General features: G+C 42.5%; 2 protein-coding genes across 49 annotated transcripts in view; one reads left to right on the top strand and one right to left on the bottom strand.

The window, feature by feature from the left end:
- The window catches only part of BIRC7 (baculoviral IAP repeat containing 7), a 28777-nt gene extending 23430 nt beyond the window's left edge, over nt 1–5347 (top strand). For 13 of the 46 annotated variants that reach the window (XM_037915736.2, XM_043527248.1, XM_043527253.1 and 10 more), the window contains 6 exons: nt 841–922; nt 1027–1072; nt 2289–2483; nt 3486–3557; nt 4005–4215; nt 4935–5347. In XM_037915736.2, coding sequence (XP_037771664.1) covers nt 841–922; nt 1027–1072; nt 2289–2483; nt 3486–3557; nt 4005–4207 — 598 coding nt within the window. In that variant the 3' untranslated portion in view covers nt 4208–4215; nt 4935–5347. The remainder of the gene's footprint in view (nt 1–840; nt 923–1026; nt 1073–2288; nt 2484–3485; nt 3558–4004; nt 4216–4934) is intronic. The other 33 variants (XM_043527261.1, XM_043527256.1, XM_043527258.1 and 30 more) reach the window with 7 other exon arrangements.
- An 829-nt stretch (nt 5348–6176) lies between these two features.
- Nucleotides 6177–22970, bottom strand: part of NKAIN4 (sodium/potassium transporting ATPase interacting 4) — an 84457-nt gene continuing 67663 nt past the window's right edge. Inside the window, exons 5-7 of one of the 3 annotated variants that reach the window (XM_037915694.2) lie at nt 17686–17746; nt 13937–14021; nt 6178–8495 (exon numbers count right to left, since the gene is read on the bottom strand). In XM_037915694.2, coding sequence (XP_037771622.1) covers nt 8486–8495; nt 13937–14021; nt 17686–17746 — 156 coding nt within the window. In that variant the 3' untranslated portion in view covers nt 6178–8485. Of the gene's footprint in view, nt 8496–13932; nt 14022–17685; nt 17747–22970 lie in introns of those variants that run through there. The other 2 variants (XM_037915695.2, XM_007059813.4) reach the window with 2 other exon arrangements.

Below are 22970 nucleotides of genomic sequence, written 5' to 3'. Positions count from 1 at the left end.
ACTATTAAAAACGTATCCTGGAACAGCTTGTGGTCAAAGCAGGAACTTAACTGAGTGTCAGTCTCTTGATAGTTCCTGAGAACTACCCTGGAAGCTCCCATCCTAACTGGCTGCATTGTTTCTGTTGCAGTCTTTTCTGTCCCTCATTCAGGTGGGGGTCATGATGATCACTGTACACTTCTATCATTGTAGCTCCTAAAGGCCACGACGAAGTGGAGAGCCGTTGGGTTAGGCATTGTACGAATCTACACTACATGAGTTTGCAAGTCTAATGCTTTTTCAATCAAAACCACACACTGGAACTTAGCCTGAGCTGCAGAGTTCAGACCTCTACTTCTATAGAGTTTATGGACGGTGATCTGTGGGTCAATCTCTATTATCACTGCTTCATGATAACTTTAATACTGCCTTTGTCTCTTCCTGGCATCAGAGCAGCCCTTGTATTCCACTTGTATTGGCCTTCACGTGTAAATGGCAGGATGTCGTACACCTAGTCCTGGTGTGGTGGCTCTTACAGGTGAGGCCACAGAGCCATTTTCCCCATGATCCAGTCTGGCTGAAAGGCTCCATTGCAAAAGCCAATCACACAGGCCTGAAAATGAAGTCTGACCTATTCTGGGGAGATCGGGAGCTTTAAACCACCATTCTTCCTGCTTGACCAGGAAGATATTTTTACAGCAGGGAGGGCCTGTCCACTGTGGCAAGGATGACATTTGTGCTTTGTACGTTGAGATATTGCTATATGCTCCCTGTTTAATTAGGGAGCTTAGTACCACCCTCATGATGAATTTCAGACAAGGTCTGCTGTCCTTCACTGGGTATTTGCCTTTTTCTCCACAGGTGTGAGTTTTTGCTGCAGTCAAGGGGCAGAGACTTTGTTAGCAGCGTTCAGGACTCTGACTTCAACACTCCGGTAGCTCCAGTGAGTTTTAAAAGGGGTTGTTGGGGTTTTTTTGTGCCATGGAGGGGAAAAGGTTTGAGGAGACACTTCCCTTCTGTGACTGTTTTGTCTTGTGGTATTTTCAGGGAGGCTTCTGGCAACAGGCTGAACAAGATCCCCCTGCACCCCAAGGTTTGTGTGGAAAAGCATATTGTCTTCTCTTTTTGATGAAAGAGTTGCAGATCTATTACTCTGGCTTCTGCATATTCTAGAGTTTGCAGGAGGAATCTCTTTCTGAGAGGCTTGCATTTTCGTGTGAAATGGCTTCCAGAATTATTACTAAGAAACTTCCTCTGGGATCTGAAACCAAGATGACCTCTGCTGTTGAAAGTGCCTGCCCAAAGCTGGGTGAAACTTTTCAGCCAAAGCTTGCTTCCCCCCCCCCCCCCCCCCCAACAATGCAGATTCAGGTTGGTGAAAACATGTAGCAAACTTGTGTTGAATTTACCAGATTGTCTTTTTGACACTATTAAATGAAACGTTTCATTTTTTTTATTCAAATGACTTTCCAGTTATTTAAACTGATTACCTTTCATTTCCTACAAAATGTTTCATCTCACCCCAAATTATTTTTTATTTAAACTTTTTCAGAATGGCCAGTGAACTAAAATCAGTTAAGTCTAGTTTCTTGAGCGACTGATTCTTGCGGACCAAAGACACATGGTTAGCATTCAGACACTTGGGTACTCACCGCAATTCCTGTAGGCTCCTCCATTGCTAGTGATGATATTGCCTGTGTCCTCAGAACCCACAATCAAGGGAGGGGGAGGAACCACTTTTTGTTCCTTACCACTACCAGTTGGTGTATGTTGTGAAGCATGCAGGTTAATATCCCTTCTATGCTTTGCTTTAAATTCTGTTTAATGGATCTTTGCATGAAAGTTCTGCCTCTGAGCACCTCAGATGCTTAGGGTAAAATCCTCATTTCACTGAAGTTAATTGCAATTCTCCCATTGACTTCAGTAAGGCCAGGATTTCACCCTTTATTCCAGGGCCATTTGAGTCCCTGCAGTACTAGATGGGAAAAGGAGTGAAGTATTAGATTGTAACATTCTAATGGCCATAGACCAATATTTGTTTAAAATCTATTACTATGATGGAATATGGCATGACCTACGGTATTCATTTAAATTTCATAAATGGCCTCGTGAAATGTGGAACTACATCTTGCCTATCTAACTCTCTAATACACAGTTGGCTGTTGGATAATTAGAATATTCTACACCGAGAAAGAGAACTCAGTTAGATTAGAGTCCCTAGCCATATCCTGCGACATATGGAGTTGGCTACTTTGTAGCCTGTTAAGCTCCCCCTCTTTTGTAAAGTGTCTCCTCCCTGTGCTTTACAGATCCCGAGGGGAGTCGGGAATTGCCATCTCTTCCTGTGGATCAGTCTTCCATAGTGCAGGATGTCCTGCAGATGGGCTTTGACCACAGCTTGGTGATGAGCTTGGTGCAGAGTAGACACCTGCTGACTGGCACCTGCTACTTATCTGTGTCCGAACTGGTCTTGGATCTGCTTCAGGTAGATGGAGAAGAAAGAGGTATGACAGTTCAGCCTCTTACACCTCACTGATGAATCTAATCACATCCCACCACCTCCTCTGATGGTCACTGAAGTTTTTGCTTTTCAGTGAAGCTATCTCTTGGGTCTACACTGTTTCTTCCTAGACTAGAATGAAATGTAATCATGCTTCCCTTAGTTTCATAGCCCTGTGATACTGAGGAAAACGGTTCAGTTGTAGAGGGGCCTGCAGAGTCTACAGTTGTCGGAACATCTGTTACATTAGCAGTCTCCCAGCAACCTGGCGTACAGCTGCTTTTCAATAATGCTCTCGTACCACAGCTTTTAAAGCAAGATGTAATGCATCATGACTTAGGTGTACACCCAGTGCTGACATTGCAGCCAATGCAGAAATGGATTCCCTTTGGGCCTGCTATTTAAACTGGATGATTCAAGAGGACCATTCCATCTCTGTCTGATTCGAGGAGCAGTTGACTGTAAAGGGGGGGGGGGAATAATGTGCTAATAACGTGACTTTTATGGCTTAAACTATGAGGACACAGGCAATTGTTAAAGGAAGACTTCTAGGGTTAGTACCCCCACCCTATAACTGCAGTTCTACATAGAAAAGGACAAATGCTGCTCTACATCCCTCCTTTCTGTCTCTAATATGCTACAATGCTGGCTGCAATCTTTCTGACCAAAAATAGCTGTTTTTATAAAATGGAAATTTTTCTATCTAGAAAAAGCCCAAAATCAGAATTTTGTGTGCACTTGTTTTGGGGGATGGGACTCATGTGAGTTGGATTATCTAATTTATGGTTCAACAACAAGTCTTGGTGTTGCTATGAGAATCCGAGAACCCAGCTTTGCTGTCCGATTCCAGGCTGAGCATGCAGGGTTAGCAGCCTCCTAAAGAGAATCATTTTCATTTAGCAACACTGCACACTTGAACTGAAATACCAGCAAGGACCCTACTTTGTTTTTTTAAGTCCTTTTTAGCATGGGAGGATTAACGCCATATTCCTTCGGATTTCTACAGAGCGTGCGGAGAGGGAGACGGGTGTGCCAGGACAGAGACGAGACGCACAGGCCGAGTGCTCAAAAGAATCAGGTGAGGTAACAAAATCTGCCTGGGCTGGACCACAATAGTCTCTACAGCAGGAAATACTAAGGCTTGTTACCTTCCATGTAAGAGTTAAACTGCAAAATAATTTCCTCTTATTATTCAGAATGTGGTAGCACCTCCAGGCCCCATTCAGGGAATAGGGCCTATTGTGTTAGGCAAGATTAAAACACCCACAAGAATGCTTACCATGGATTACCCATACATCACCGTTCACTAATTTTATCCTCTCTTCCCCACTGTTCAAATCTCAAACCCACCATGTGGACAGACCTCTGAGGGGCCCAGGACTGGAATAGCAGGGGTTTGTCCTGCCATTGTCATGGTCGCGATCTTAAACAAAATGAGGAGGGAAAACTAAGGCTCTTGAACTATGGAACAGAAAGATCCTTTCAAGAAAATTCAGATAACACTGCTCTGTGTGTCTCTCTTCAGCAGAGCTTCCACTGAGTACAGAGGAGCAGTTGCGACGGTTGCAGGAGGAGAGGATGTGCAAAGTGTGCATGGACAAAGATGTGTCCGTTGTCTTTGTTCCTTGTGGCCACTTGGTGGTGTGTGTGGAGTGTGCCCCCAGCCTGAGACGGTGCCCCATCTGCAGAGCGGTCATCCGGGGAAGTGTGAGGACTTTCATGTCCTGAACCATGAGGTGACTAAGTGGGAACATGGGGGAGGACGGGCACTCGGTGCGTTTTATAGATGCATTTTGTTCAAATGCCTTGTGTATAGTTCAGCTGGATTGGAAAGGTCTTGCTTGTGCTTTGTAAAAGCAATGTAGTTGGTCTGAATTTAGACATCTACTTTGTGCCCCAGCTAACAACCACACTTCCTTCAAGACTTGCCACTGAGCTGTAGCCCTCTGATCTTGCAGGAGAACCTGAGCTTCAAAAGGGGATGGAGGAGAGTGTCTGTCTCTTCTGTCTCCTCTAAACTTGGAAGGCTTTTATTTTTTGGAAAGGGGAAATTCTCCTGCTTCATCGCCGTTAACAAGGATGGGAATCCCTGCTTTGTGAAAAGAGCACTGGATTCCCTCAACAATCTGAGGCCTTGCATTTTTTCCACTGAGTAGCTGTGTTTGGGGATTGGAAAGCTGGCTATAAACGCTGTTCTGGCATAAATCCTACAAAGCTACAAAGAATCTAATCTTTGTTCAGAACTTGATTTGTCATATAACTTGTCTCAGAGATGTATCTAGCAGCAGTGATGCCACAAATAAGCTCAGGGCTCCACTGAAGAAGCAACGTTCTATTCAGAACATGTCTTCATCAACTGCACAGAGAAAGGGAAAGGATTAGAGAAGTTAAACTGTGTAAATGAGGAGTTCCTCACAGAACTTGAATACTGTGAAAACTCCTTCTGTCTTTGCAGAATCTCCAGTCTCTGACCTCCACTGAGGGCAGCCCCTTTTCCAACGCAGAAGGTGCTGCACGAGGATATCTCATTAGAAATGATGTCACTAGCAGTCTGGGTTACTGAACAACCTCCCAGAAGTGTCCTGCAGAGCTTCTTCCATGCCTGTTAGGAAACATCCTTTTGCTGGAAGATGACCATGGAAAAGTTCATTCCTAAATTTTTCCATTTACAGGATGAGTGGTAACTTTTAGTTTAAATCTGATGATTCTTGTCTGGAATTGTGATTTTATTTTTTAAGATATTGTTAGATCTTGGAGCAGATAAAGGAAAGTTTGCCTGCAGAGTAATTTATTCATGGGTTTGAAAAAATGATTTGCTAAGTCTGTAGATTTATACTTAACATTTTGGAATAAAAGCATCTTCTGTTACCTTTTTCGACTGGTCTCTCATGTAGTCTGGCCTATAAAATGCTTTAGTACAACATTTCATCAAGGCTGGGATCTGAGGGCTTGCCTGCTGCATCAGATTGTAGGGTTACTTAGTCTGCTAGACCATATCCTCCAATACCAGATTGTTGTGGGGGAATGGAGTGGTGTCCCTAGCTACCTTTCAGAGTAGCTCCCAAAACAGAGCTCTTCCCCTGTCTGGGGCATTAACCAGACTCCAGCAAAACATCCTGTCTCTTCTAAGGTGTAAGCAGGACCACGCTACTTTGTATCACTGGAGTCAAGCCTTTGTCTTCCTTTTATGTATATCAGCTGAGACTGAGGATCAACTGCATCTTCTCCCCAGTCATTGAAAGCTTGTCTGGTTCCATGCTCCTACACACCTAACAGGACTAGGTGACCCCAGTTAAGCTGTCTGGAGCCTTCCCAGAGCCCAGATGGAGGACATGCTCCATCACACTCCTCCTGCAGAGGAAGGGGATATTATTCCACATAGCGCTGTGCAGAGGCAAGAGGAATTGATATTTGAACAGCTAAAATCTTTCCCTGGAAGCTAATCAGTGGAGATGGATGGAGTGTTCATAGATTTCAGCGCTACCATAGAACAGAAGTGAACTTTTTGTACTTACAAGGCTGTTTGCATCCATTACAAACCCACAATGGCTCTAATACTCGTTCATAATTAATCTGGGGGTTGTTGTATTAATCTGAAAAGGAATATTTAAACCTCAAAACGGACTTAAAAGGCCGTTCAAGAGTAAGAACCAGCTTCAGTTCAGAACTTGGCTCACTTTATTGTATTAGCAGGAGGATCACAGTGGTTTTAACGATAGGTATAATCAGGATACAAACTGAGATCCTGAAAGAGATCTTACTTGTAAAATTAATCCAGTGTGGGCCATTTTTCAGCTGTGAAAAGCTACTACCTGGGTTCATGCATTGTTCACACTGGTATATGTCCCTTTACAACACCGTGCAAAAGACATGTGATTTTAGTCTGTTAAATTATGCTTTTAGCCAGCAGAGGGCACCATTAACCTAACTATAACAGGGGCCATAGGCTTGAAACCTTAAACTGCTCTTCATTCTTATAACACAACAGACATCAATGAAACGTAGTTTCCTGTGTTAGCAAGATAGAGTATTGCACAGGCATACAATGAATGGAATTAGTGCACCCGAAACTGGAAGTGATTTTGTGCTAATGATAGAAATCGATGGAGGAAAAAGGAGGTTATAAGGTGTAAAATTAAGTCCCTAGTAGCTTGTCCTGACCTATCTCAGGAGCATCTGCCCCATTTCAGCTCCCTTTGTTCGTAGAACCTGATCTTGCACTGAGTGGGATGAGGAAGGTCCTCCAGGCCATCCTTAATTCCAGGGCCACTATTGCCATGGATTTAAAAGGTGGCACCTACTCAGTCTAGTATTTAGCTATCCAGTGGAATTTAAAGTTAGGTCTATACTGCAGCTGAGAGGGAGCAGCCCAGCCCAGGTAGAGGGACTCACCCTAGTAGGGCTCAAGCTCTAGTGCAAAACGTAGCAGTGTGGGCATTCCAGCTCCGTCGGATATGCAGCCTAGCCCCTCGAGGTCAGATGCGGGCGGGCTGAAGAGCCTGAGCTGCCACCTGAGCCACAATATCCACACTGGTACTTTTAGGGTTGCAACCCAAGTCTGTCTTCCTGGCATGGGACATTGGCTGCCAGCTGCAGTGTAGACACACCTTAGGTGGCGGTTAGCGGAGACTCACTGTACTTTGTTAGCACTCATCCTCCTATCCACACCACACTGCAGCATGCTTGCTTTGCAGGAGGGATGGCAGGTCCACCCTAACTCTACCTATCTTCTTTCATGGACGTTAACAGGGAACACTCTAATTCAGTGAAATAGAAACAAGGAACTCTCCCTTGTGCCAAATGTGGCTTCACTTGTTTAACGGCTCTTAACAGTCATTTTTCCTCTTTGTACAAAAAAGCAGACTGTCTTGCTGAACTGATCTAAAATAATGAGCAATATAATTGCACTCGGGTCTATAATAGTGAGACAAGCTGATGGCTCAGGTTGTGACCACCGCAGTAGAGGACTACTTTGCTCCACAGTAGGGTTCCTTCTCAGGCCTTGATCCTTACACAGTTAGGAGAGGCAACTGCTTTAAAAAACAAACAAAAAACCTGTTCCAGTAGACGGTTATTGTATTTATTTTTAATTACTGTGGCCAATGATGCAATTTAATTACAGTGATGTGTATCCCCTCTATCTTTCTCCCATCCCCTTAAAATAGAATTCTTCTTCTCCACAAATTCCCACATGGACCTCTTGGCTCAGACCACTCCTGGAGTAAATTTGACTGCCTTGTGGGTCTGTACAAGAAGTCTCTAATGCATGAAGAATTTGGCCTTCGCCTCTGCCTACAGCAGGAGCAGCAGTGTAAGTTTAGTGTACACCGACACAGTTGCAGTAAACTACCATGTGCACTGGTGTGGCTCACCTAGCCTTGAAATTGGGCTAAGATGTACCAGGAGCAAATCATGGCTTTGCTTGTCTACAATTAGGACTTTTTCACCAACATAGCTGCCCTAGTGGCTGAAATCGGGCCACCCACACTTCCCATGTGGACAAATCCTTCGGTTATAAAAAGTGGTGAATTCTCAGTAAATGCAAATAGCTTCCTCCCTGTCCCCCAGAGGTAGGGAGGGATGAGAGTGTGTTGGGGGCTTTGTCCATTTAAAAAAAAAAAAAAGTAAACTACAAAACTCTTGAAGCCTGAACCACTGGGATTGGCAGGACTTTATTCTTTATAGATCCATGGTGGAAGGAAGAAGTTCCCAGCTGTTCAACTCTGATGCTCAAGAGATAGTGAAGGGTTCCCCTTGGATGTGTTCATCTCAGCCAAGCCTGTCCCATCCATGGACTAACAGTTCATCAGGACACTCATAAACTGAAAACAAACCTAGAGGTCATTCATCAATGTACATTCATTGTGTAAAAAAACTGACATGGAATGGATTTCATTATCCTAGCTTTTCTTCTACCACAGATCCAGACCAAGGATGGCTTCATTTCTTGCAGCGCCTTTGTTTGCTGGGTGCAAGAGGTTTATCAAGCTTGTGGATCTTCCTCATTTACGCAGGCCTGTGGGGGAGGGGGAAATCTATCAACTCAGAAGGCAAAGGTGAAATTTTCTGCATAAGACAGTTTAAACAGTATTGAATCAGTAAGCACAAAAGAACTTTTGTTCTCCAGTAGTGCACCCCATATACATATGTGTTCTGCAGGACAGTTGAATGTACACTGGATGGTCTATCTATGGAACTTGCAAGCTTTGAAAATCAACTATCTCCACCACTAAGGCCAGATTTTAAGAAATACTTAGACACGTAGAGAGGCACCTAACTCCTATTGTGGGGCATTAGGCTCCTAGGCACTTTTAAAAATCCCACTCCATGCCTATGTGCATCTTTAGGTGCCTAAATACCTTGGAAAATCTGGCCCTAGGACTTTGCATGCTCTGCTGGCAAAGCTGGAGGAATGTGAAACTTGTATTATTGCTTCTGGAGCTAGGCTCTTACAAGCTCACCTGACTATTTAATGTCATGAAATGCCCCACAATTGTGAAATGTTAAGGCTACACTGATACAGCAAGGAAAAAAAATTGTGTGTATATATATGAGGTAGAAAATGCAATAATTAAGCCAGATGAAACTTCTGCAATTAAACTCACTGCAGAGGCAACAACCAGCAGCTGTGGTACAATGATTTAAAAAAAAACATCAATTCAACAATTCCTAACTTGATTTTTTGAATGCTTCAGACCAGAGCTGAATATGATTGCACTCCCCCTAGATCCCAGTATGGGGAAAGGGAGCTAGTCCTCTAAGAGCTGCTCACCTGATATATCCAGACCTTATATGCATTTAAACTAAAGATAGGCCTGAACCAAAGTGGCGGATCCAAATACTCCTGGCAGCACTTGTATATTTTGGTTTTTTTTTAGAAGCTGGAGCTGAGTTTGCACCTTGGGCCTATCTCTAATATAAAATGGCCTCTGAGGTTGTGATGACTGCCTTTTTTGTGTAGCTGTGATAAGGCAGAACTGCTCATGTGCCTATCAGGTAGTAGGTGACCTAGTCCAGTGCTGCTTTAACCCAGGGAGTACACATGCATGTTATGGGTTCTATTCCCATTAGCCATTCCTCAAATGCTACACATGGGCAGCTGCCTGTGGGGTCAGTGTTGGTGTGGCAATGCTCAATATTAGAGAACTGTCTGAAGCACAGTGGGATTGGTCAGTGGTTACCCAGTGGGACCCAGAGATGGGTGGAGTACTCCTGTTCCTCCAGCTGTTAAAGGACAGGCTGCCTCGCTCTCAGGCAACCAGCTGCTGCCTAACAGCCACACTTACAGAGCAGGGACTGCTCCACTGTGTTAGATATGAAGACGGTAACTTTTAGCAACAAAACGGATGACACATATAGAAAAATAATGTATTTAGTTTTTTTTTATGCTTCAGTAACTGTCAGTAAAACTGGGCTAGATACTCACAACTGAAACCCAAAAGCTGGTGGAAATGTGCAGTTGTAATAGAACCAGTCCAAGTTTGTAGATAGGTTCTCCAGCACTTGTGAACCTCTTGTGGAAACCCAGGCCCAGTTCCAGGCCCCTGTGGGAGCAGTTTCTAGCATCAAAACAATGTGAAATAAATTTGAGGCAGTTTTGATCTAAAATGAGGTGCTCAATGGCAGTTCCACTTTGAGATCTTTTCACAAACTCAAAGGATAAGGATGGTCTCTCTTGAACAAACAAAAATGGACTGGCTCTGACACAACAGGGTTGAAGTGATGGCAATGGGTCATGATGGGTCTAAATCTCCATGTGTCTGGGAGGGTAGCATAGCTACTTGAGTTCTTAATGGTATTAAGTGTGCATTAGCGTTAGTCATAGAAGCTTGTTCAACATCATCACAAGAGCACTCCACGTGCTCCACCTGGCAAGAACTGTTTCAGGTTACAGACCTTGTTGACGAGTAGTTTTAAGTACTGTAAAATGGCCCTGAGCCGGCACTCAGCATGGAGCAGCCTCTCCACATGAGCCCCAAAGAAGACAGTGTTGCAAAGAGACATGGCCTGAATTTCAGCCTTAGCTAATGAAGGATAAAACTGTTGAGCCTCCTATCCCTCATTCACGAAAGCTTATTAGGCTGGGAATGCTCTCTGACTCCGCCTGGGGAGAGGGTTGCTTTGAGTTTTCAATAACTCCTTTGTTATCCTGCTCTTTAATATTTTGACCCAGATGCTCATGCACTGAAAACCCTCCAGTCCAAACATGCCTTGTATCCACATTCCTTAAAATATTAGTATTAAAGTTAACAATTAGTGCAGCCCCTTGATGGGCAAGCAGCAATTAGATTGATTAAGGGCAACTGACTTTCACAGTAAACCTTTACAATATTTTTTTCACGCTCTGTTGACTCCATTTGTATTCAAAAGCAGTTTAATAAAAAAACACCCCCCAAAATAATCCTTACAGCTAGTGCAGATTGAAATAGAAATAATTGTAATATGCATGTATTTATAACGACTTGTTGCTGTGTATGTGTGGCAAAGGGGTAGTAACTAAATGTATTTAAATATTGCAATTGTAAGCAACGATGCAGCATGCCAGTGGGGTTTTTAAACAGAGAACTAACAAACAACTAGTGGTTGTAAGAGTGTTCTCGGCTAATTGGAAGCCCACAATCACAATTAAAAGCAGCTCAATCTATTTATTTTATCCAAGAGAAGGTTAAGAGGTGACTTGATCAAGGTACCTACGCGGGGAAGAGATTTTATAGTTGGTGGCTCTTTAATGTAGCAAAGACATAATGAAATCCAAAGACTGGAAGTTGAAGCTAGACCAATTCAGACTAGAAATGAGGTACAAATTTTTAATAGTGAGGGCAATTAATCATTGGAGCAAGTTACCTAGGGTCATGATGGATTCTCCATCATTTGACGTTTTTAAGTCAAGGCTTGGTGTCCTTTTCTAAAAGATACGCTATTGCTTAAAAAGACATTACGGGCTTGATGCAGAATTCAGTGGGTGAGGTTCTCTGGCCTGTGTTATGTAAGATGATCTAATGGTCCCTTCTGGCCTTAAGATGCTGTGGGAATTCAGAAGCATATTCAGTGAAGTGGGGAAGAGAGAGAAGGAGACAATAGAAAACAGGCTCAGAGAAAGGGAGCATTGGGAGGATAGGATGGTAAGTGATCCCATCAGGAAAAGGGCAGGTAAAACTGGGGTGAAGGGGGTAATTCCATTAGAGTGAGAGGTTGAGATTGGGGTGATTCCATTACAGAGAGGGCTGGGGTGAGCCCATTATAGAAAGAATGGCTGACTGGGGTGAGGATAGAGTGATTCCATCCAAAAAAGCAAACACCAGTCCAGCATGGGGCTTTGTTTCGACTGACTAGCATTGAAAAGGAATTTGGATTCTCCCAGGTAGCAATCAACAAAACATAAATAAGCTAAAAAGCATGTGCCCCTGTTGCTCAGCTGCCACTAAATGTTAATTCTGGAGGAAGGCAGAAGCATTTACTGATGTGCACCCTCCAAAGCAGGTTATGAGATACCTGAACAGTGGATAAGAAACCATTCAATTATTACAGAACTATGATAAAGATATGGCTCTCCCAGGAAAAGAACCCAATAATGAGGCCTGGGCTCCCATTACTCCCAGATTACAGGATGCTCTATAGATATAGAAATTGTTCCTTCTTTGTGTCCAGCTCCTTCTCCTTCCCCTCCTGCAAGGTGTGCATGGAGGAGGGGTAAGAGCCCAGACTGGTAGTAAGCAAAAGTCATTACAAGCTGCTGCCTATTGTGAAATATATGGGTGCTGTCTATCCAGTGCTTGGTAGCTAACCGCACACCCCAAATTAAACAGCACAGTACCCCTGTGTACAGTCTCGGAGGATCATGGATTGGAAATGGAATGAAGACTGTATTACTCTTGAAGCCGAATAGGGGCTTTCTACACTAGTGGGATTTTGTAAGGAAACTTACACTGACACTCTCCAGCCTCCTCCAGCTTGTGAAAGAAGCCAACACTGGTAAGTGAAGTCTTCCATCCACATAACTATATAACTATTTTTAAGAAAAAAGCAACCTCGTCTCTTTTTGTGTGTGCAAAAGTACAGTTTTTCTCCACTGCACCAGGTCAGTAAATCAAGGAGCTGCCCAGGAACCCTGCAGCTTCCAAAGATGCAGGAAAATCCCATCCCACAATGACAAAGTGAGAGGGAAAAAAATCGATATTTCATCTCCAGCACCGTCCCTCCTCATAAGTCCACGGAGCCCCTTAGCTATGAGAAACTGAACTTCTTTTCAGAACTCACCTGTTCTTCTGGGCTTGTGCTGCGGTGACACAGGGAGTCGGAGTGTGCCTGCGCGTATGCATTTTAGGAGCATCTGCCCAGATCTATTTTAAGATCAATTTCCTCCTTCCAGCCCCACGTCTCCCTCGCCTTTTGTTTTTTGGGAGAACTCTGCTATAGCATTAGATTTAAAATCATCCTCCCTTAAGAGTTTCCACACACTGCGGTGCTCTCCTGAAGAGTCCATGCAGAGAGTAACAGACATTCAATGTCTGTAGCTGTAACCACAGATGATACTAGCCTTTAAATGTAAGTATCTAATTAAGAAGCAGCTCTCAAGTGGACCGCACAATAGCTCTTGTGCAATGAATAACAAAATGGGGATTATCAGAGGTCAGGAGTTAGAATTCAGTGATGGATCTAGGGTAGGAGTGTGAGGGGGATGGTTGTGAAGTGACTTGTCTTTCGCCCGAGCTCTACTACAAGGACTGTATGTATAAGCCACTCTTTCTATGGGAAACAGAATTCCAGCAAAATGAGCTCATAAGGCCAAACCTGTATCATCCTGCATGTAAACCAGAAAACACCCAGACATGGGGGAAATGCCCACTTTCCACTGCACAGGGTGGCTGAGAAGTGGAGAATCTACACAGGGAGACCATGCCAGCCTCTGCATGTCATGGAGCCAAGTCTTTAGGGGGTCACTCCATAGCAGAGGGCTTGTGGGAGGGGGACTGGCAAAGGCCTCGAGTGGAACTGCACAGATGTAATGGACTAAAACTCTGTGTTATGATTGGCTGGGCGCAGAGCTGAGATGTAATTTTAATAGCTGGGCAAGTGCTCCCTACTTTGCCTCTATGTGTGGGGAGGGGAGGATTCTCTGCCACCCTCCCTATAACATGCACACAGTTACCTTGCACAAAGCTCTCTTACCGAACCTTAGCACAGGGGATTAGAATTTACTCCATCGTAAGAGGCCGTAATGATGCCATGTTAGAAACCAAGGATGGCACACTAGCATTCACAGCTTGAGCCCAACCACACCCTAAGGTTGAAAGAAATCGACTTCACTCCTCCCAGTGGTCTGCCCCTGCCAAGTGTCAAACCCTGACGAGGGAACACCTGCTAGAGAAATCCGCCTATTAGAGAGTAAATGGAGCAACCCTGAGCCACCGAGCTGAGAGGCACCACATGCTTCTTAGCACGGTAGCCAATACTTACAGGTACGTCTGCTTGCACAAAAGGTTGGTGGGCTTTTCATTGACATGGTAGAGAGGAAATGGATCAAATCCACCAATGAAATCAACTGAAAGAAATCAAAACCCAAATAATAATAAATAAATAAAAAAACATATGGCAGGGATGGTGACAGGAAAGCTGGTGCGTGGCATGACTTAACATAAAATGGTGCAAAGAACAGAAAGACGATTACCAACAGCCCTTTGTTTGGCACTTATTTATGTACATGGGACCTAATACAGACTGGAAAATTCTGCTTATAAAGACCACTCAACCTAGACCTCTTGGGAAAGGAAACCGTTCAGTGTGTGAACTCCAGCTACTGCAGAATTTTCAAACAAGGGGGTAGGGAACCCCTGCGGCACCCCTCCCCACTTCAAATCATCATCACGTTGTGTCACAGCGTATCAGCCATGAGTGGACAAAGCAGACCGTGGCCATTCAGAAATGTGCGAACAGAAAGACTCTGAGTGATGGTAAGGGAGTGGATGTCTGCATGAAAGCAGGGAGCAAGCAATACTTCTGAAGGTTGTCTCCCCAAGGGCGATTTGCTTGCTTGTAGGAAAACAAGACAGCGATAGCAGCAACTGGTTTATTATAAACCACCCCAGTGCCCCTGAACTTGGTGGTTTTCAGTTTTCTTCAATCTGATTTTTTTTAAATCCATAAAAATATCTAAAAATGCTTCCTTTCCCCAATGTTCAAATAATGACAATGGAACTAGTCAAGGGACTTTTTACGAAATAATTTCCCCACAGCCCACTATCAGAGTTTTCCAGATGATCTGATTGGGAGAATCTCTCAGGGTTCTTCTAAAATTAATCATATTTTTAGACTATGTGGCTCCAACAATATATTTAAAGATTAAGGTTAGGATTTTCAAAGGAACCTATGGGAGTTAAATTTCAGTGGGGCTTGGGTGTCTAACTCTCTTGGGCTTCTTTGACAAGTCTACCTACGACATTTTGTAGATGTTCAACTTAAGAAAGATTCTCATAGAGAATGCCGGAATGGATCAGACATGCTCCACCCAGGCCAAGTATCTGATCTCCTACAGCGACTATAATACCAAGTAGCGTAGGAAGTTACAGAATATTCTCTCCATAGGGAAAGTTTCTTCTTAAACCCCATCAGTTAGAATGTGGTTTACGCCTTGAAGTAAGAAAGTTTATGTCCCTTCCAAACATATTTTTAAAAAATATAACTCTGGATATTCTCATTAACCATATAACTATTCAATTTTTCTTTCCTGAAGGTGGCACTTTTAAGCTTCAGTTACATATTTTTAAAGGTTGTTGGTAATTTTATTAAATATTTTGTACACACACAACCTAAAATAGAAAGAGAAGCATGAAAAACATTACAAATATGTTTAAAAATATTTAGAAATTGAACTTCCCAGCAACTATCAAAATCTTTGTTCTGACAGACAGCAGGACACTGCTGTTGTGACATTGGAATGTCTAGAATATAGGTAAAATTTTCAAAAGCACATAAGCGACATAGGACCCTAATCCCAATGACTTTCAATGATACTTAGGCTCTTAGGGCCAGATTTTAAAGGAATTCAGATGCCTAACTCTCAAGGATTCCAAAATACCTTTAAAAATCTGGCATCTACCTGCCTAAGTCACTTTTGAAAAATAAGATTTAGGCACTCAAGTCAGTTAGGTGCTTTTCAAAATGTTTCCTGATAACTTCAAAAATAATAATTGGCCAAGATTTTCGAAAGTGACTAGTGGTTTTGGTTGCCTCTGTTTTTGAGTGTCCAACACCAGAGATATTAAAGAGGCCTGTTTTTCTGCAAATGCCTATCGCCCGCTCCCTGAAGATAAGTTTTCTCAAGTTTGGCATCTAACAACTGAGGCACCCAAAATCCTAATCACTTTATAAAATCCTGATCATAATTCACTGGTGCTACCACCAATAGATTATGGTGCATTAGCACATCTAAAACACTCTTGCCCACAATCCAGTGTTAGTGAATCCCATTGCTGTGTTTTCTCATGAAAATCACATTAGCACTGGCCTCCTGATTAATGTGTCTCAGCACTCATAATTACTTCATGCTGCACATCAAAGGAACATTTAAAAGAAACCACAAATGGAAGAGAAAATTAAAACGCAGCTCAAATTTGTTCAGGTCACTGGAAGGATCTAATGCTGTGACTGCAAAATATTGATGGTGTGTCATTGTTAATTATTCAAGCTGGCATTTCAGCTCTGAGCCTGAGAAACTGGGATGGAGCGGAATTTTAAAAATTCTGAAATTAGCAGCAGTACGTTTCTAAATCATTTATTCTACTTGTAATGGCTTCTGGTGATGAAACCATTGTATTTAAACAATGTTTTAAAAATAATATTAAAAGTAACATTGACTTTAAAGCCCTTGGGGCAATACATACAGATGACATTCTTGGTGAGAGAGGGGAAAAGATGATGGAGCAAACCTTGTTTTTTCATTACTTATAATACAGGCCGTTGTTAAACAGCTAGCATAGCTCTAAGCAAGTAATCAGTAAAGGCACTGTGGTCGAGACAGCCACGCAGGAAGCAAGAGAGAAATAGAGAGGGCAAGCCAGACTAGTAGTATATTTCATTAAACCCATTTGAAATAAACTCTCTCACTTACCTTCTAACATCTAATTCAAACCCATTATTTTTCAGCAAACATCCTTGGCAGCGAATCTTTATAGGATAAAGCTTCTCACATTAATGTAAAGGGCTAGAAGCCTCAAAGAAGTAACAGTGCCTTTATAACAGTGCCTATATAAAGCCTTTGGGTCAGCTCCTCAGTTGAAGTAAATGGGTGTAAGTCCATTGACTTGAACAGAATTATGCTGACTCACACCAGCTGAGGATCTGTCCCTTAGATGCAACTCAAAGAAACATGCTTCTAAAGAGAACATCCCATTCTGCTAGTTAGAATCTATGGACCCAATCTTTGTGCACCTAAAATCATGGGGTTCAAGGGGAGTTTTGGAAATGCAGGAAAAGGCTACATGTAGGTGGGTAAATCCAGCTGACCTTATAATCAAAGTGGCTTTCCTTTGGCTCTCTGCTTTCCTTTGGCACTGTAAAATTGAACCCTAAGTACCTAAGAGAATTGCAGATCAAGCAGAAGGAGAATTAATTCATTCATCTTCTCTACAATCCAGGTACAGGACCACCTCTGTTTTGCAAGTTAAATGCTCAGTTCAGGTATTTGTAAATATTCTTGCCCTCTATTTTATCCTAAGCTTATATCATGAAGTGCACAGGGCATGGCCTTCTTGCTCAGTTGAACATATTGGACCTGATTCTCCATTCACTTACACCAAGTTTACACTGTTGATACTCCACAAATCTCAGTGGCATTATTCCTGATCAACATCAATGTAAAAGGAGAATCAGCTCCCTTGTTTCTGTCTCTAATACCCAAACATGATCAGTGGACAAAGCCAAATCTTTGTGCTAAAAGAATCAGAGAAGAGGACTATGGGAGTTCAAGACAGAGGAGAGGATCTCACGGTAAATTGTCCTTGTCAGGCAGATGTTGCAGTGATGCCATTTATGTGGTGAGATGGAAAGACTGATAAGAAAATGTCACCTCACTTCCCCTGATCTTCCTCTCCCTCATTCACTGGCTGATGGCCTAGAGCACTAGCTCACCGGACAACATCCTTGAGAGAGAGAGAGAGAGTGTTTTTTTACAAAAACGGTTGCCCAGGAATCTGTTGATGAATACTTACAGCTGTCCTCTTCTTCTGTAAAAACACTGACAACGTAACAGGCATAGACAAAGCCCACCAGCTGGAAAACAGAGAGAAGAAATCATTCAGCACTTTTACAGCCAGACTTCAGCAGTCACCACTGAAATGGTGAAACCAAGTAAAATTTGCTGTAAGGTATGCAGTGCATGAGTCAGACTGTGGTGGCATATTTCTTCCTAAATTCTTGCCAAAAATCCCAGAGCAGCAGGATACTTCTGCTGATATAATCAGTACTGTAATAACATAGCAATGTTGCCATTTAAACTGTAATCACCAAGCTTCAGAGTTAACACCTGACTGAGATGAGTCATTCACACCTTATGTACACACCACTCCAAGAGCTATTGTTTCAGGTTGCCTGTTTGCAGACAGCACTACTTTAGGTCACATTTAGAAGGTTTTCTTCCCCATAAGGACTGGAAATATTTCTTTTTGATGAGGATGCCTGAGAAGTACTGGTACCATGTGTCAGACAGTATCCACTTCATACAACCCCTTCTACAGTAGCAGTCAAATAGACACATGGAAGAATACTGATTTCACTAGTGAACAGGATGCAAGGGGAGGAGAACTCATTAGCTAAATCATCCTGTAGATATGGTCAACCCTTTAGGGGGTAAGTTAAGAGATAACTACCTTGGTATTATCCATCAAGAGAATGGGACCAAGTTCTGTTTTGCTTTGTAGGTAGAGGAGATGGACAATTAGTTTTGAAATTAACCATAAGTGTGGGAATACTTTGGCTGTTTAATGTAGTGACACTGAACTCTCTTAGACTTGGAAATGGAGAAATGATTGGAAGTAACAGTGAGGACACTTCCGAGAAGATGTAGAGTCAGAATCCATGTCCATACAAGAGAGTAAGAAGAAACCCCACACCTCTTAAAGCCCTGCTGGGGCTCCCAGATCTTGGGTCCAGGTGCACAGCAGAATTTGGGGCTGTTTACTCTCTCCCAGAAGCAGGTTGGGTGGGAAATAGGCAGGATCTTGACTCCACCTCCTTTACTCACCGGCCAGAGGAGCTGAACCAGTAGTGGTGTGTCATAATTCATGGGGTAGTGTAGGCCAGCTTTAAATTACTTTCTCCTGTGAGGAAGTGGGGAAGGAAGAGTGACTCAGTGGGGTGTCTCTGGGGTCACAATGCCTCCTGGAGCTGCTCCTGTCTTGGTGCACTTTACACATTGCTCATTGCCCAGAGTCAGGCCTAAAGTAAGAAAACAGACTTGAAGTTTCAAAACTAAAGTGGACCATCACCTCAGAACCTCAAAACAATTTAAAAAAAACCCCAAACAGAGGCTCACCACTTTGCGGACAGTTCCCAGAAGCTCTAAAATGTGCCAGACCCTGTTGTCCTCATGTTCAGCGGCAACAAAATACCCAGCTTGAGTAAGGAAGGAAGAATCTGGCCCTAACAGAATGATCCTGGTTCAGCAGATTTGTATTTTGCTCTGCTTTCTGTTGATCAAATATCTCCTCCATACCTAGCATTATGTCCTTACATAACACTCCAGTTAGCAAGATCTTGGTTGACACTAACCACATTATTAAAGTTATTGTGAGCCACAATTATTTGTTTTCCACCATGAACTCAATGCTCTTTAACAAGAGTTAGAATGTGGCAAACGATGGCTCAGTCCAAGGGAAGACAGAATGATGCATGGGAGGACTCAGAAAGTGGAATTCATTCATTTTTAATATGACAGAAAAATACATCACACCAGCAAACAAAGGCAGAATAATGAGATTTCTATTGAGGGATTATAAGACTTGCTTGTGTGCTCTCTGAAGACAAGAAACACCTTAGCTGGAGGAAACTACGTAATTTTTACAGCACCACCAAACCTTCTATTTCTTTTAAACTTCCTATTAAAAGTTAAATGCGACAACAGAATCATCAGTTTGCTCTCCTGAGCCGTGACTCGTTCCATGGGGGTACAGTCCAGCACTGCCGTGATGGAGAGACAGCTCTCATCACTCATTTTCCTGCTGCGTAGTTTCCAAGAGAGGGCTACTTTACCCCTTAGTCTCCATTAACTACAGTTTACTTTACTCAGAAAAGAAGCCAATCAGTTGCAATGGCAATCACAAAACCACACCACATACAAAACTAATTATGCCTGGGGAGCTTTTAGAGAGTTACCTGTTTAAGGGGTGCCACTGCTCTCTACAGGCATAGGGGAGAAGAAGAATGAATAACTGTTTTCTTCTGATTGCTTTTCTTTGTTTGTATTGTGTTAACAGGGGAAAAAAGACACATATCTTTTTTCGTTTTGGGGGTGCTCGTTTTGTTTTACTTGTTTAAATTTGCGTTTGTTGAGGGAGAGAAATGTACCTGGAACTGACCATGGTGCTGAATAAAGGCAGCAAGTCATAATCCTTTATTATATTAGGCAATATATATGGCTATTAGATAAGGGACAAATAAAAGCTATTTGTGGGACTACACTCCAAATCACTTATGAGCATTTCTCCATGCAAGATTCTCCCATTGGTCCCTCTAGTGTGTCACTGGTCCATGCTCTTCAAGTTTTGGGTAACTGCAGTCAGAGTGCTGGCACCATCCTATGGATAGGATCTCTTAGTCAATCCCTAGAATGGAGAACTCATGTGTGATTAAGGTGCAGATCCTCCTTTGTTACCTCTCCTCAAAGGTCCAAAGATCATTTACCTCTTCTCAGGCTGAACTTCAGTGAATTATCCAGGAGCTAAGATTCTAAAGTGTCTAAGCAAAGCAAATATTTATAAGTAAATTAAGAGAGCATCAGATTAAAGATAAATACTTTGAAGACACATATTTAGATTCATTGAAATAGCTACTTTTACGAAAAATATGATGCTCTTATCCTTAGCATGCTGTGTCTGTTAATTTCTCATGTCTTCCCTCTTTCATTCCAGCATCTCTGATCTCCAGTCCTAGGTATTAGTGACCTACGTCTGTTGTCCACTGAGGATCTAAAGAGAACTGGAATGATAGGAAGCAGGGCCAATTAATGTCAGGATGACAAAGTGTCCCACTGTTTTCTAGTTTGCACCAACATCCATTGTTCGCTTGATCCGTGAGCCTTAAAGCTGAACATCACAATGCAATTGGGCAAGGACAGGTATTTAAAATTTAATCACTGTGACAGAGATAAGCATCTTTGATGCAAATTTTTATAACTTTCTGTGTCTTTGAAATGATGGTAAGAACCTGGAGACTTATATTTATTAATTTCTTAGTATGTTAGAGGTGAGGTTGGACTCTTGGGCTCTTACAGCAGCGACCCAGGATCCCTGGGTTCTATTCCTAGGTGTAACATTGACTCACTGTGTGGCTGTGGACAATCACAGTTGGTGTAAGTTTATCAGTCTGTAAAATGTCCATAATAAATAAGTCACATATGTCACATGATTACCTGGAGTCAAATGAAAATCATCGATTTCACATGAGTGATGTGAGACTTGACTAATAGATATATGATGCACTTTGAAATCCTATAATAAGAGGTACATATGGGGCATTATTATGCAGGACCTGATTTTTCAAAGCACAAAATGTCTAGGACTTCATGCAAAAGTATGTGAGCATTTCTAATCTGCACATGCTATTACCATCTCTGTGGATATGTCTACACATGGAGCTAGGGGTACAATTCCTAGCTCACACAGATATGTTCACGCTAGCTGTTATTGAGCTAGTGTGCTAAAAATATGGTGTAGCCACAACTGCACGGGCAGTGACAAGCAGCAGCTTGGGCTAGCTATGCTGAGGACACACCCTGGGGGTTCAGGCATGTTTGTACCCAGGGTCGCTAGTCCATATCATCACTTACTGTGTACCATGACTACACTACTATTTTTAGTATGTTGGCTCAGTGAGAGCTAACACGAGTATATCTATGTGAACTGGGAATCACACCCCCACTTCATATTATATGCATGTGTGCGAAAATTTTACCTTTGCTACATGTCTATCTGGTTGTTTGTATACACAGAACTCTGATGTGTGTGCATTCACGTAATTCCAGGTTCAGATTCAGAGTACAAATACACACCCACCCATACAGGGCCTGACCTCAGTGGGCTTTGAAAATCCTGCCTTTAATATTTTATAGGGATCAGTGTAAAATAATAATGATAAAGCCAACTCACTGGACATTCACTAAAACATCCAGGAATGTGTATTGCATATCTAATGCTTATCCTGATTCACAGGAGATTCCAGGTAGGTCTTCTTGAATCCTCATACATTGCCATCATAGAATCATAGGACTGGAAGGGTCCTCGAGAGGTCATCTAGTCCAGGCCCCTGCATTCAAGGCTGGACTAAGTATTATCTAGATCATCCCTGACAGATGTTTGTCTAACCTGCTCTTAAAAATCCCCAGTGATGAAGATTCCACAACCTCCCTAGGCAATTTATTCCAGTGCTTAAATACTCTGACAGGAAGTTTTGCCCAATATCCAACCTAAACTTCTCTTGCTGCAATTTAAGCCCATTGCTTCTTGTCCTATCCTCAGAGGTTACGAAGAACAATTTTTCTCCCTCCTCCTTGTAACAACCTTTTATGTACTTGAAAACTGTTATGTCCCCCCTCAGTCTTCTCTTGTCATGGTCTTGTCCAACTGTGAATTTTGGATTAACAGTTATGCCAAACTTGATTCCTAATGGTGTGTATACTCCATATAATACACAGGTAAACCTGATCTAAAGTTGTTACTTCTGTCATCTATGTCAGAGAGGTCCAAAACAGAATTAAGAATGAGGATGAATTATCCTGCACCATAAAGGTAGAATTCACATAAATGCTTAATATCAGTCATGCCACTAGGGCCAACCAGTTAAACCTCCTAAAAACTTGTTCCACAATTAAGAGGTATTGAGCTAGCAATAAGGGCTGCTAGGAAGTTTTCTTTGCAAAGAAATTTACCTCCCCCCTCCCACTAAAACACCCCTTCTCCATATAGAAGGCAAAAACAAACAAAACAGTGGACAAAGTGAACTTTACCAGATCTCCTAATTCCAAATCCTTGGAAGCGTGAGTTATCTTTCTATTTCTGGTTTCCACTCTACTTTGTTTCAACATAGCCTGCTTTGTGTTTCAAATTTACTCTGCTTTGACCTTATAATGCATGACTTTGTGGCATGGATTTCATCAATTATAAATTACTGTTTATTCAATTACTTGTTTCCGTTTTCTCTAAAAAGGTTACATTAGCCTCCCAGCTCAGCCGGAAGGGGGAAGTTTCTGGAGCGGGGGGAGGAGGGACATACAATATAAATG

This window comes from Chelonia mydas, chromosome 13, assembly GCF_015237465.2.
Source record: "Chelonia mydas isolate rCheMyd1 chromosome 13, rCheMyd1.pri.v2, whole genome shotgun sequence".
Classification (NCBI taxonomy): Eukaryota; Metazoa; Chordata; order Testudines; family Cheloniidae; genus Chelonia; species Chelonia mydas.
The sequence above is the reverse complement of the archived record's forward strand: the minus strand, read 5'-3'. Positions and strand labels throughout refer to the sequence as shown.